The following is a 15,791-nucleotide window of genomic DNA, read 5'->3' as shown; positions in this document are numbered from 1 at the left end:
AGAGGCACCTATTCTAATCGATAAGTAATCATAAACTTGACTAAAAAAATACATGTTGGACAGCAAATGAAAGATACATTAGTTCTTAATGCAACCGCTGTGTTAGATTTTTAAAATTAACGTTACTGCGCAATACAGCGTGCGCTAAAGCGAGACCGCACCGAAATTCATGGCGGAATTATTATTTGACATTTGTCAACATAAATACGAATTAACAGCATAAAGACTGCTTACTATTTGCTGAGCTTCCATCAGAATCTTGGGCAAGGTGTCCTTTCTCCAGAACAATCGTCTTTTGGTTGAAAGATGTCCTCTTCTCCTGTCGAAATAGCCGCTAACGTTAGCTATGTGCCGGAAAGGTGTCCAACTCCTGATAGCGCGTCACAAAGAAATCCCAGAAAATCGCAATAAACTGATATAAACTGCTATAAGTCGGTTTAAATTAACTACCTTATGATGTCTTTAACAACTATAACAAATAAAAACATGACCGGAGATATAGAACTGCTAAAACGAAAGCTTTGCAGGACGCCATTGTGATGTCCCTCTTGCGCCAGGCGCCCCGTTGAAAAGAACGGTACTTCCGTTCCATGAGCTTATATAGGGCCCCAGATGGTGCAATCCACTCCATTCAAATTCTCACCGCTTACTGACATCTAGAGGAAGGCGTATGCAGTGCACGTAGCCCCATAGCTTATATGGGGACTTATAAACTGACCCTAGAACAGGGACCTCGATTTCAGAAATCTCACTTCCTGACAGGAAATGTGCTGCAGAATGAGTTCTGTTTCACTCAGAGAAATAATTCAAACGGTTTTAGAAACTAGAGAGTGTTTTCTATCCAATAGTAATAATAATATGCATATTGTACGAGCAAGAATTGAGTACGAGGCAGTTTAATTTGGGAACGAAATTATTACAAAGTGCAAATAGCACCCCCTATATATTTTCTCAGGTTTTCGCCTGCAGAATAAGTATTGTTATACTCACAGACAATATTTTGACAGTAGTTTTGGAAACGTTGGAGTGTTTTCTATCCTAATCTGTAAATTATATGCATATTCTACGATCTGGGCCAGAGAAAATGTCCGTTTACCTTGGGAACATTATTTTAAGAAAAAAGAAATTCTGACCCCTAGCGCTAAGATGTTAATCATGTGAGGGAAAAGTGTGCTGATAGGAGGGTATTTGCAAGTGGGGACCTTTACTTTATATCACTGAGTCAACACAAGTCATCTCATCTCCTAGAGAGAAGTCTGGCAGGTTAGCCATTATATGATTAGAACTGGCACTTTCAACAGTATACACACATTACTGTAATGTAGCCGTTGGAACCAACATACTGTACATTTCCGAGGTAATCGTCAGATTGACATTGTCTCGAGGTCATCCATTATTTCACCATTACTTATCAGGGCAGGTGCAAACTCTCTTATCGTAGCGATAAAGGAATGCAGAGTTAGAACTGTGGACCGTCTGTATATAAGACAACACACACAGGTCTCAGATCACTCATCCACAGGCATCTACAGGTGAGTCTGGTTCCTCTCAATGGTCTCTACCTTGCTTGGTTTGCGCTGAGCAAAAGAACTGCAATACATTGCGTTTGATGGGTTGATTGACGAATTGCTTCTTGGCACAGGTGAACGAGTTCTACAGGTGACAACATAGCAGACCAGACATCGCATCATGAAGTGGGCTATCGTTCTGTGTGCCGTGGTGGCACTCTCCGAATGCATCATCCAGTACGTTAATCCTGCTATACTCCCGTAATACTCCTGTTATACTCCTGTTATACTCATGTTATACTCCTGCTATACCCCTGTTATACTCCTGTTATACTCCTGTTATACTCCTGCTATACTCCCGCTATACTCCTGCTATACTCCTGCTATTCTCTTGTTATACGCTCGCTACACTCCAGCTGTACTCCTACTATACTCATGCTATACTCACGCTATTCCCATGTTATACTCCTGCTATACTCTGGCTATACTCCTGCTATTCTCTTGCTATACCCCGGCTATACTCCTGCTATGCTCCTGCTATACTCCTATATTTACATTACACTACAGATCAGAAGGCAGTGAAAGGTATAATGCCCCAAAATGAGTGAATGACTTGAATAGTCACACACAGTTGTTTAGCCTATGCTGCCATAACGTTTATTGCAATGGTTTGACCAGAAGGTCTTGGACCTTTGACCAGAAACTTTCTGTAACTGAGCTGCTTGCCTAACCGGACTTCTCCTCCTCCACAGGGTGCCGCTGATCAAGGGGAAGAGTGCCAGGGAGAGCCTGGAGGAGCAGGGTCTGTGGAATGAGTACAGAGGGAAGTTCCCTTTCAACCCCACCAGGTTTGACGACCAGAACCTATATGTCTCCAGCGAGCAGATGACCAACGACGCTGATGTAAGCATGAGAATGGAAAGCACTTTCCACTTTCCACTGTGTGAGGCAGCAGAGAAGGCTGAAGCACCTCTTTTGGCCTCTTCTTCCTAAATGAATTATTGATCCACCAGGAGAACTTTAGTTTGAAATCAACAATTCGATTACTGATGACCTTTAGGTATTCTGGTGTCATGCAGCTAATTCTTATAATATCATAGGGTAGGGGGAGGTATTTATTAATACAAATCAGTATTTCATTATTTGATCTTCTCTAGTTGGCTTATTTTGGAGTGATCTCCATTGGAACTCCTCCTCAGTCCTTCACTGTCATCTTTGACACTGGCTCATCCAACCTGTGGATTCCCTCCGTCTACTGCAGCAGCGCAGCTTGCGGTTTGTAACACACACACACACGCACAAACACACACACGCACAAACACACACACACAAACACCCAGGCTAATCGTGTCTCCCCTCCTTCCAGCCAACCACAACAGGTTCAACCCCAGTTTGTCCTCTACCTTCAAGAATGCTGGGAAGAGCCTGTCCATCCAATACGGCACTGGCAGTATGACTGGCTTCGAGGGCTTCGACACCGTTGTGGTAAGGAACAGAATTCAACGAAACAACATGAGGACTGGAAACATTGTGTAGGTTTCAGTACTATCTCAAATATTCTCCTCTTCTTCCTTCTTCCTCTCTCCTCTTCTTCTCCTCCACGTCCTCCTCTTCCTGGTCCTCTGTAGGTGGGTGGGATCCCTGTGAAGAACCAGATCTTTGGGCTGAGTCAATCGGAGGCTCCCTTCATGGCTCATATGAAGGCTGATGGTATCCTGGGTCTGGCTTACCCCCGCCTGGCAGCCTCTCAGGCCACACCAGTCTTTGACAACATGATGACCCAGCATCTCGTCAACCAGGACATGTTCTCTGTCTACCTGACTCGGTGAGTGGTCAGAGTGGAGGTCAACCAGGGCTGTGTCTGAAATGGAACCCTATTCCCTATATAGTTTGTTATTCTTTTGACCAGAGCCACATGGCTCCCACATACCATCATGGCTTGGCAGACATGGAACTATGAACTGACGCAACCTCTCTCTCTCTCTCTCTCTCTCTCTCTCTCTCTCTCTCTCTCTCTCTCTCTCTCTCTCTCTCTCTCTCCCCCCTCTCCCCCCCTCTCTCTCTCTCTCCCCCCCTCCCCCCTCCCCCTTCCCCCTTCCCCCTCCCCCCCTCCCCCCACTCTCCCCCCTCTCTCCCCCTCTCCCCCCTCCCCCCTCCCCCTCTCCCCCCTTCCCCCCTCCCCCCACTCTCCCCCCTCTCTCCCTCTCACCCCCCCCCCCCTCTCTCCCTCTCTCCCCCCCTCTCTCCCTCTCTCTCTCTGTTGTCGTCCATCTCCAGTAACTCTGCGGTAGGTAGCATGGTGACCTTCGGAGGCGTTGACCCCAACCACTACCAAGGCCAGATCGCATGGATCCCCCTGTCCTCTCAGATGTACTGGCAGATCACCGTCGACAGGTACTGTTGCAGTTACAGAAGGTTTTATAGGGTTATAAATGGTTATTAATGGGTTATATAATCCTATGATACTGGTTGATGAAGTGGTTCAGTACAGTTCTCAAGCAGCCATCTCCTCCTGATCTGTGAATATCTGTGTGTCCGTTGCAGTGTGACTGTGAACGGCCAGATTGTGGCCTGTAACGGCGGCTGCCAGGCTATCGTGGACACCGGCACCTCTGATATTGTGGGACCTCAGGCCGACATCTCCAGCATGGCTCGTGCTGTGGGAGCCCACTCCGCCAACGGAGACGTAAGTCATATAATATTGTTTTGGTGATGTGTCACAAAGAACCAGGCATAATGTTGTGTAAATGATTTGTTCCCATCACCACTACTGACATAACTCAACAAGAACCAGAAAATAACTCACACAGTCTACCTCACAAAGCAAACGCTGTTTAATTCATCGTCTCTCTCTCCTCTCATACCTCTCTCTCCTCTCCTACCTCTCTCTCCTCTCCTACCTCTCTCTCCTCGCATACCTCTCTCTCCTCTCCTACCTCTCTCTCCTCTCCTACCTCTCTCTCCTCTCATACCTCTCTCTCCTCTCATACCTCTCTCTCCTCTCATACCTCTCTCTCCTCTCATACCTCTCTCTCCTCTCATACCTATCTCTCCTCTCATACCTCTCTCTTCTCTCCTACCTCTCTCTCCTCACATACCTCTCTCTCCTCTCCTACCTCTCTCTCCTCTCATACCTCTCTCTCCTCTCATACCTCTCTCTCCTCTCATACCTCTCTCTCCTCTCATACCTCTCTCTCCTCTCCTACCTTTCTCTCCTCTCATACCTCTCTCTCCTCTCATACCTCTCTCTCCTCTCATACCTCTCTCTCCTCTCATACCTCTATTTGTCTCTCTCTCTTTTCAGAATGTGGTGAACTGTAACAACATCAACAACATGCCAGCGATGGTCTTCCACATCCACGGACAGGCCTTCACTCTCCCAGCCTCCACCTACGTCCGCCAGGTGTGTGTGTGTGTGTGTGTGTGTGTGTGTGTGTGTGTGTGTGTGTGTGTGTGTGTGTGTGTGTGTGTGTGTGTGTGTGTGTGTGTGTGTGTCTGTGTGTGTGTGTGTGTGTGTGTGTGTGTGTGTGTGTGTGTGTGTGTGTGTGTGTGTGTGTGTGTGTGTGTGTGTGTGTGTCTGTGGTGTGTGTAGATCTTACGTAGCCATGAAGTGACCGTAACATTGTTTTGACTAGTTCTCTGTCTCTCTGCCACCCGTACAGTCCACCTACTATGGCTGCCGCACCGGTCTCCATTCTAGTAACTCGGACCTGTGGATTCTGGGTGACATCTTCATCCGACAGTACTATTCCATCTTCAGCAGAGCCCAGAACATGGTGGGTCTGGCCCTGGCTAGATAATCGAACACAGATCAACAATGTATCCTGTGACGCCATATGAACAACAAAATGAGCGTATCTCTCCAGTGCAATCGTATCTATTCTAAAGCTATGTTTGAGTAGTTTGTGATAGGAAGTGATTGTGCTCTATGTCTATAATTGTTATTAGTTCATCCAAAAGAATAAAACGGAGTCTTAGCACGATGAGTGGTCAGATGGTCTTGTTTGGTTCATTCGTGTTGTGATTATGAATAAAGCACGCACTGCATAATCAATCTGAAAACATAAAACTATGTCTATGCATCTATTCACTTCCTTTCCTGTAGTGCCACCATGTGGCCAATTATGTGACTGCTCCTATGGCCTCAAACTCTATGGCCTCAAACTCAAACTCTGAGTTGGTTGGAGAGTTGAACTTGCTGTGTCAAGCAAAAGTAGGCAACCACTCCACTGAGCCAGCCAGTCCTTTGACAATGACAAGGCACATTGGATTATGGATGTTAATACTCTCAAGGACACGGTCGTCGCTTTGCCCAGCTCTCTGCTAAGTACCACTCTCCTGAGAGGTGACAAGCCGCACAGCCAATGATTTAAATATACACTCGATCAGTGGTTCCCCAACTTTTTATAGTCCCGTACCCCTTCAAACATTCAACTCCAGCTGCCTACCCCCTCCAGCACCAGGGTCAGCGCACTCTCAATGTTGTTTTTTTGCCATCATTTTAAGCCTGCCACACACACACACTATACGAAACATTTATTAAACATAAGAATGAGTGTGAGTTTTTTGTCACAACCCGGCTCGTGGGAAGTGACAAAGAGCTCTTATATGACCAAGGCACAAATAATAATATAATAATCAATAATTTTGCTCTTTATTTAACCATCTTACATATAAAATTGTGAATAACTCACAACAGGTTAATGAGAAGGGTGTGCTTGAAAGGATGCACATAACTCTGCAATGTTGGGTTGTATTGGAGAGAGTCTCAGTCTTAAATCATTTTCCACACACAGTCTGTGCCCGTATTTAGTTTTCATGCTAGTGAGGGCCGAGAATCCACTCTCACATAGGTACGTGGCTGCAAAGGGCATCAGTGTCTTAACAGCGCGATTTGCCAAGGAAGGAAACTCTGAGCGCAGCCCAATCCAGTAATCTGGCAGTGGCTTCTGGTTAAATTAAATAAAAATTTCACAGAACCGCTTATCACATTTGACATTGTCCGTAAGCTTGAGTTCATTTGCACACAAAAAATCATACAATGAAGGAAAGACCTGTGTGTTGTCCTTGTTAATGCAGACAGAGAAGAGCTCCAACTTCTTAGTCATAGCCTCAATTTTGTTCCGCACATTGGATATAGTTGCGGAGAGTCCCTGTAATCCTAGATTCAGATCATACAGGTGAGAAATAACATCACCCAGATAGGCCAGTCGTGTGAGACACTTGTCATCATGCAAGCGGTCAGACAAGTGAAAATGATGGTCAGTAAAGAAAACTTTAAGCTCGTCTCTCGATTTAAAAAATGTGACAATACTTTGCCCCTTGACAACCAGCACACTTCTGTATGTTGTAAAAGCGTTGCATAGCTCAGAAAATACACGAGAGTTCAGGGTCCTTAAAATAAACATCCTTAAAGTGTAATTGTAACTTTAAAATTATATTATGTGAGATAACATTAAAATAAGCATCCTTAAAGTCTAATTTCTAGGAAGTACTAATGGTACTGTCCCCATTCATACACAGGTGCTTTTTCAAAGCCTATGTCAAATACTCCAGTGACTGTAATTGGCTCCAATTAGTTTAATTGGCTCCGATGAGTTTAATTGGCTCCGATGAGTTTAATTGGCTTCAATTAGTTTAATTGGCTCAAATGAGTTTAATTGGCTCCAATGAGTTTAATTGGATCCAATGAGTGTAATTGGCTTCAATTAGTTTAATTGGCTCAAATGAGTTGAATTGGCTCCAATGAGTTTAATTGGATCTAATGAATGTAATTGGCTTCAATTAGTTTAATTGGCTCCAATGAGTGTAATTGGCTCCAATGAGTATAATTAGCCTCAATGAGTGTAATTGGATCCAATGAGTGTAATTGGCTTCAGTTAGTTTAATTGTGTCCAATGTGTGTAATTGACTCCAATGAGTGTAATTGGTGCCAATGAGTGTAATTGACTCCAATGAGTGTAACTGACTACAATGAGTGTAATTGACTCCAATGTGTGTAATTGGCGACAATGAGTGCAATTGGCTCCAATGAGTGTAATTGGTGCCAATGAGTGTAATTGACTCCAATGAGTGTAATTGACTCCAATGAGTGTAATTGACTCCAATGAGTGTAATTGGTGCCAATGAGTGTAATTGACTCCAATGAGTGTAACTGACTCCAAGGGCGTAATTGACTCCAATGACCGTAATTGAATCCAATGAGTGTAATTGGCACCAATGAGTGTAATTGACGCCAATGAATCTCAAATTTGAGAAAATCAGACCAACGGACTGATTTTCACCGATCTAATGTCCATTGCTTGTGTTTCTTGGCCCAATAAAGCCTCTTTTTCTTATTGGTGTCCTTTAGCAGTGGTTTCTTTGCAGCAATTCGACCATGAAGGCCTGATTCACGCAGTCTCCTCTGAACAGTTGATGTTAAGATGTGTCTGTGACTTGAACTCTGTGATGCATTTATTTGGGCTGCAATCTGAGGTGCAATTAACTCTTAATGAACTTACACTCAACTTACATGTTTGGAAGAAAAAGGGGGAGGCTTGCAAGCCTGTAACGGCAGTCCTCCTCCTCTTCATCTGAAGAGGAGGAGTATTGAGGGAACCAAGGCGCAGCGTAGTGAAATGACATAATTTTATTTAACGAAAACACGAACTTGACTAAACTAACAAAAACAACAAACGGTGTAGACAGACCTAAACGACGAACTTACATAAAACAAGAAGAACGCACGAATAGGACAATTAGACTACACAAACCGAACAAACCGTAACAGTCCCGTATGGTGCAAACAATTACACAGACACGGAAGACAATCACCCACAACGAACACTGTGACAACGCCTACCTAAATATGACTCTTAATTAGAGGAACGCCAAACACCTGCCTCTAATTAAGAGCCATACCAGGCAACCCAAAACCAACACAGAAACAGAAAACATAGAATGCCCACCCAACCTCACGTCCTGACCAACTAACACACATAACAAACTAACATAAATAGGTCAGGAACGTGACATAACCCCCCCCATAAGGTGCGAACTCCGGGCGCACCAGCACAAAGTCTAGGGGAGGGTCTGGGTGGGCATCTGACCACGGTGGTGGCTCAGGCTCCGGGCGAGGTCCCCACCCCACCATAGTCAATCCCAACCTCCATCTACCCCTAAAAATGTCCACCCATATCCCACAAAATCCTCTTTGTAACATCCATGACAGAGACAGCACCGGGACAGAGGGATAAATCAAGACAGAGGGATAGATAAGAATAAAGAGGTAGATCAAGATAGAGAGGGAGATCATAATAGAGGGGCAACTCCGGACTGAAAGGCAGCTCCGGACAGAGAGACAGCTCTGGACTGAGGGGCAGTTCTGGGTATATAGCCGTTTCTGGCTGAAGGGCAGCTCATGGCTGACTGACGAATCTGGACGCTCATGGCAGGCTGACGGCTCTCGACGCTCATGGCTGGCTGACGGCTCTCGACGCTCATGGCTGGCTGACGGCTCTCGACGCTCATGGCTGGCTGACGGCTCTCGACGCTCATGGCTGGCTGACGGCTCTCGACGCTCATGGCTGGCTGACGGCTCTCGACGCTCATGGCTGGCTGACGGCTCTCGACGCTCATGGCTGGCTGACGGCTCTCGACGCTCATGGCTGGCTGACGGCTCTCGACGCTCATGGCTGGCTGACGGCTCTCGACGCTCATGGCTGGCTGACGGCTCTCGACGCTCATGGCAGGCTGACGGCTCTCGACGCTCATGGCTCTCTGACGGCTCTGGCTGATCCTGTCTGGTTGGCGGCTCTGGCAGATCCTGTCTGGTTGGCGGCTCTGGCAGATCCTGTCTGACGGGCGGCTCTGGCAGATCCTGTCTGACGGGCGGCTCTAGCGGCTCCTGTCTGGCGGGCGGCTCTAGCGGCTCCTGTCTGGCGGACGGCTCTGTAGGCTCATGGCAGACGGGCGGCTTTGCAGGCTCATGGCAAACGGGCGGCTTTGCAGGCTCATTGCAGACGGATGGCTCAGACGGCGCTGGGGAGACGGATGGCTCAGATGGCGCTGGGGAGACGGATGGCTCAGATGGCGCTGGGGAGACGGATGGCTCAGATGGCGCTGGTGAGACGGATGGCTCTGGCCGGATAAGGCGCACTGTAGACCTGGTGCGTGGTGCCGGAACTGGAGGCACCGGGCTAAGGATACGCACCTTCATACTAGTGCGGGGAGCAGGGACAGGGCACACTGGACTCTCAAAGCCTCCTCTATACCTGGTGCGTGGTACCGGCACTGGTGGCACCGGCCTGAGGGCAAGCACATCAGGATTAGTAGGGGGAGAAGAAACAGTGTGTACAGGGCTCTGGAGACGCACAGGAGGCTTAGTGCGTGGTACCGGCACTGGTGGCACCGGCCTGGATACACGCACTACAGGGAGAGTGCGTGGAGGAGGAACAGGGCTCAGGAGACGCACTGGTAGCCTAGTGCGTAGTGTAGGCACTGTAGGTACTAGGCTGGGGCGGGGAGGTGGCGCCGGAAATACCGGACCGTGGAGGCGTACTGGCTCTCTTGAGCATTGAGCCTGCCCAACCTTACCTGGTTGAATGCTCCCGGTTGCCCGACCAGTGCGGGGAGGTGGAATAACCCGCACCGGGCTATGTAGGCGAACCGGGGAAACCATGCGTAAGGCAGGTGCCATGTATGCCGGCCCGAGGAGACGCACTGGAGACCAGACGCGTTGAGCCGGCCTCATGACACCTGGCTCAATGCCCAATCTAGCCCTACCAGTGCGGGGAGGTGGAATAACCCGCACTGGGCTATGCACTCGTACAGGAGACACCGTGCGCTCTACTGCGTAACACGGCGCCTGCCCGTACTCCCGCTCTCCACGGTAAGCCTGGGAAGTGGGCGCAGGTCTACTACCTGCCCTTGGCCCACTACCTCTTAGCCCCCCCCCAAGAAATTTTTGGGTGTTACTCACGGGCTTTTTGGGCTTCCGTGCAAGACGCGTTCCCTCATAACTCCGGTTCCTCTCTCTCTTTTCCTCCACTCTCCGAGCTGCCTCCAGCTGTTCCCATGGACGGTGATTCACTTTTGCCCATGGTCCTTCTCCGTTAAATATTTGCTCCCAACTCCATAAGTCCTGTATACTTCCCCGTTGCTCCAAATTACGCTGCTTGGTTCTGGATTCTTGGTGGGTGATTCTGTAACGGCAGTCCTCCTCCTCTTCATCTGAAGAGGAGGAGTATTGAGGGAACCAAGGCGCAGCGTAGTGAAATGACATAATTTTATTTAACGAAAACACGAACTTGACTAAACTAACAAAAACAACAAACGGTGTAGACAGACCTAAACGACGAACTTACATAAAACAAGAAGAACGCACGAATAGGACAATTAGACTACACAAACCGAACAAACCGTAACAGTCCCGTATGGTGCAAACAATTACACAGACACGGAAGACAATCACCCACAACGAACACTGTGACAACGCCTACCTAAATATGACTCTTAATTAGAGGAACGCCAAACACCTGCCTCTAATTAAGAGCCATACCAGGCAACCCAAAACCAACACAGAAACAGAAAACATAGAATGCCCACCCAACCTCACGTCCTGACCAACTAACACACATAACAAACTAACATAAATAGGTCAGGAACGTGACAAAGCCGAAGAACACCATCCCAACCGTGAAGCACGGGGTGGCAGCATCATGTTGTGGGGGTGCTTTGCTGCAGGAGGGACAGGTGCACTTCACAAAATTCAATTATTTTCTGAGGTCTTGGCTGATTTCTTTAGATTTCCCATGATGTCAAGCAAAGAGGCACTGAGTTTGAAGGTAGGCCTTGAAATACGTCCACAGGTACACCTCCAATTGACTCAAATGATGTCAATTAGCCTATCAGAATCTTCTAAAGCCATGACATCCTTTAATGGAATTTTCCAAGCTGTTTAAAGGCACAGTCAACTTAGTGTATGTAAACTTCTGACCCACTGGAATTATGATACAGTGAATTATAAGTGAAATAATCTGTCTGTAAACAATTGTTGGAAAAATTACTTGTGTCATGCACAAAGTAGATGTCCTAACCGACTTGCCAAAACTATAGTTTGTGTTAAGTGTTATAAGTGTTACACTACAAGTGTTAAACAAATCTAAATATATTTTGATGACAGCTTTGCAATCTCTTGGCATTCTCTCAACCAGCTTCATGAGGTAGTCACCTGGAATGCATTTCAAATAACACGTGTGCCATGTTAAAATGTCCTTTGTGGAATTTCTTTCCTTCTTAATGCGTTTCAGCCAATCAGTTGTATTGTGACAAGGTATGGGTGGTATACAGAAGATAGCCCTATTTGGTACAATGATCCAACACACCTCTCGGCTGTGTAAGGGCTATTTGACCAAAATTAGGAGAGTGATGGAGTGCTGCATCAGATGACCTGGCCCCCACAATCACCCGACCTCAACCCATTTGAGATGGTTTGGGATGAGTTCGACCGCAGAGTGAAGGAAAAGCAGCCAACAAGTGCTCAGCATATGTGGGAACTCCTTCAAGACTGTTGGAAAAGCATTCCAGGTGAAGCTGGTTGAGAGAATGCCAAGAGGGTGCAAAGCTGTCATCAAGGCAAAGGGTGGCTACTATTTGTTTAACACTATTTTGGTTACTACATGATTCCATATGTGTAATTTCATAGTTTTGATGTCTTCACTATTATTCTACAATGTAGAAAATAGTAAAAATAAAGAAAAACCCTTGATTGAGTAGGTGTGTCCAGACTGGTACTGTACGTATGTAGAATTTCTAATGCAGAAGCACTAGTAAATAGGTAAAAAATCTCATCATACATATGTAGAAATTCAAACGCAGAAGCATTAATAAATGGGTAAACAACAGTGGGAAAACTTGTATCTTGAAGTATAGTAGACACTTCATAGCTTAGTGAAACCGTAAAGGTTCATACATTATATACCCATAGTAGTAGGCACTTTAATCTATGTCAGTCTCTCTCCATTTCTCTCTCTCTCTCTCAATCTCTGTCTGTCTCAGGGCCCTCTGCGATCCAGGTTTGCCCTGCACCTCACTCCAGGGCCTTCATGTTGATCACTTCCACCTCCACTAGATGCCTGGGGGGGCTTCTGAGCTGTATCAGCCGAGTGAGAGGTCCCTGAGTGTCTGCCTAAATGTCTAGGAAACTGGCTGGCTCCAGGACACCTGGAAGGTCTGGTACCCACGCCCAGGCCAGAGCTCCTGTGGGTGGGCTTTGTTGCCTCAGAGAGGTGGGTGTCTCTGGGTGGGTGTGGGTGAGGTTGGAGAAAGGCAGACTCGGAGTAGGAGCTGCAAATGCGAGGGAGGGAGGGAGGGATTGATGGAGGGAGGGAGGGCAGGAGAGAGGGGTAATGGGGTTAAAAGATTGAGGAGAGGAAGGGAGTTAGATGATCAATGTCAAGAATAAAACCATAAATATAAACGGTACAGCATATGTTCATTGCAGGAAATATGTTGGGAGCATATAGTCAGGGCAAGATACTGTATGTCTAGAGCTTAGGTCTGGAGTGTACTGGTCAGGCAGGTCTTACGTGTGTTCCCGAGGGAGTAGCAGCCACTGTCTGATGTTGAGGGACTGTCGGACACTCCTGTGTCTGCTGCTATAGGCCTCAGCAGGTCCTCCTCTGAAACACCATGAGAGACAACAGAGCTGTTTTAGATGTTTTCACACACACACCAGACAGGGTTAGGACATTGGCTTGCAGGTTGTGACTGTGGCTGTAGCTGGGGTCTGGAGGCAGGTCAGACAGGGATATTGGGATGGACCCACACGTGCAGGGGAGGGAGTTGAGGGTGGGGGGGGGGGGGGGGGGGGGGGGGGGTGAGGCGTAGCTTCATCAGGGCTTTCTTCCTCGAGAGGCAGACGGGAAGGACCCAGGGATGATGCCAAGGCATGGCTGCGGGAAGACGTTCTGGGCTGGGGGTGTAGAACAGAAGGTCTGACTGAGGGTCCCACACCACCGCATGCTGCACGTACTACGACCCAGGACACACACACACTAATAGGTATTGTCGTGTTACCTATTTGAAATAGTACTACCTAAAGCCTCAATCTTCTGCTTTCCTTGTGTTCCAGTAGGAGAGTGAATATGAGACTATGAAGTCTGGCAATGCGAGACTACAGTATTTACCTGTGTTGTCGGTCTCCAGGTGAAACAGGTCCAGACCACAGTGTTGGAACGTTCCCTCAACTTCCCTCTGCGGGTGGCGCAAGCTGTTTTTAGTCACCCCGTACAGACTGATCTCGCTTCTGCTCCCCTTCACTCCCACTCAGGGCTGTCAATTGTGTGTGTGTGTGTGTGTGTGTGTGTGTGTGTGTGTGTGTGTGTGTGTGTGTGTGTGTGTGTGTGTGTGTGTGTGTGTGTGTGTGTGTGTGTGTGTGTGTGTGTGTGTGTGTGTGTGTGTGGACGTGTTTAACTATTCTTGTGGGGACCAGAAGTCCCTACAAGAATAGTAAACGAACAAAAAGTTGACCAGCTGGAGACATTTTGTTAGTCCCCACAAGGTCAACTTTTTGTTCGTTTACTATTCTTGTAGGGACATCTGGTCCCCACAAGAATAGTTAAACACGTCCACACACACACACACACACACACACACACACACACACACACACACGTTGTGCTATTTCTAGGGGGTTTAGGGTTAAGGTTAGAATTAGTGTTAGGGTTAGAATTAAGTTAAATATTAAGGTTAGGAGCTAGGGATAGGTTTAGGGTTAGGAAAAAGTTTAGGATTTTTGGGTTAGGGTTAGGGTTAGGGTTAGGGTTAAGGTTAAGGTTAAGGTTAGGGTGAGAGTACGGGTTAGGATTAGGGTTAGGTTTAGGGTTAGGGGTTAGGGAAAATAGGATTTTGAATGGGACTGAATTGTATGTCCCCACAAGGTTAGCTGTACAAGACTGTCTGTGTGTGTGTGTGTGTGTGTGTGTGTGTGTGTGTGTGTGTGTGTGTGTGTGTGTGTGTGTGTGTGTGTGTGTGTGTGTGTGTGTGTGTGTGTGTGTGTGTGTGTTTAGCATTCCAGACATCATAGCAATGGTGAGAGTCATCTCCATAGCAATGATGTCACGCCCTGACCTTAGAGAGCCTTTTTATGTCTCTTTTTGGTTTGGTCAGGGTGTGATTTGGGGTGGGCATTCTATGTTTTGTTTTCTATGATTTTGTGTTTCTATGTTTTGGCCGGGTATTGTTCTCAATCAAGGACAGCTGTCTATCGTTGTCTCTGATTGGGAACCATACTTAGGGAGCCCTTTTCCCTCCTTTAGTGTGGGAAGTTGTCTTTGTTTGTGGCACTATAGCCCTTAAGCTTCACGGTCGTTTTTGTATTGTTTATTATTTTGTTGGCGTCATTCCTAAATAAAAGTAATGTATGCTCACCACGCTGCACCTTGGTCCGCTTCTTCCAGCATCGGCCGTGACAGAACTACCCACCACCAAGGGACCTAGCAGCGTGTGCCATCCTGGAGTACGAGCTGGACCGGGGAGGAGAGAATGGCAGGGGACAAGACCCGGTCACGGAAGCCCGAGAGGCAGCTCCCCCCAAAATTTGGGAGGGGCACAAGGGGAGATTGGCGGAGTCGGAGTTTAGACCTGAGCCAACTCCCAGTGCTTACAGTGGGGAGCATGTGACTGGTCAGGCACTGTGTTATGGGGTGATGCGCACGGTGTCTCGAGTGAGCATTCACAGGCCGGTGTGCTCTGTGCCAGCGTCCCGCATTTGCCGGGTGGAAGTGGGCATCCAGCCAGAACGGGTTGCGCCAGCTCTGCGCTCGAGACCTCCAATGCGCCTCCACGGCCCAGTGTATCCGGTGCCAGCGCCAAGAACCAAGCCTCCAGTATGTCTCCCCAGCCTGGTGAGTCCTGTGGCTGCTAAAAGAACCAGGCCTCCTGTATGTCTCCCCAGCCTGGTGAGCCCTGTGGCAGCTCCATGTACCAGACTGCCCATACGTTTCCATACATTCACTCCAGTGATGATCCATGGCAAGAAGCCTCCAGTGATGATCCATGGCAAGAAGCCTCCAGTGATGATCCATGGCACGAAGCCTCCAGTGAGGAGTCATGGCACGAAGCCTCCCACGACGGCCTCCAGTCAGGAGCCTCCAGCGACGGCCTCCAGTCCGGAGCCTCCAGCGACGGTCTCCAGTCCGGAGCCTCCAGCGACGGCCTCCAGTCCGAAGCCTCCAGCGACGGCCTCCAGTCTGGAGCCTCCAGCGACGTTCTCCAGATCGGAGCCTCCAGTGACGTTCT

General features: G+C 47.8%; 1 protein-coding gene across 1 annotated transcript; it reads left to right on the top strand.

Moving 5' to 3' along the window:
• Positions 1-1,675: 1,675 nt before the first annotated feature.
• Positions 1,676-5,308, top strand: LOC120045426 (pepsin A-like). Its single transcript, XM_038990305.1, has 9 exons — positions 1,676-1,745; positions 2,261-2,411; positions 2,666-2,783; positions 2,875-2,993; positions 3,137-3,333; positions 3,786-3,902; positions 4,053-4,194; positions 4,813-4,911; positions 5,171-5,308. The coding sequence occupies exons 1-9, from the start codon at positions 1,690-1,692 to the stop codon at positions 5,306-5,308; spliced, it is 1,137 nt and encodes a 378-aa protein (XP_038846233.1). The 5' UTR covers positions 1,676-1,689.
• The last annotated feature ends 10,483 nt before the right edge of the window (positions 5,309-15,791 follow it).

Source organism: Salvelinus namaycush, chromosome 4, assembly GCF_016432855.1.
Source record: "Salvelinus namaycush isolate Seneca chromosome 4, SaNama_1.0, whole genome shotgun sequence".
NCBI lineage: Eukaryota > Metazoa > Chordata > Actinopteri > Salmoniformes > Salmonidae > Salvelinus > Salvelinus namaycush.
This window is presented reverse-complemented; position numbering and strand designations above follow the sequence as displayed.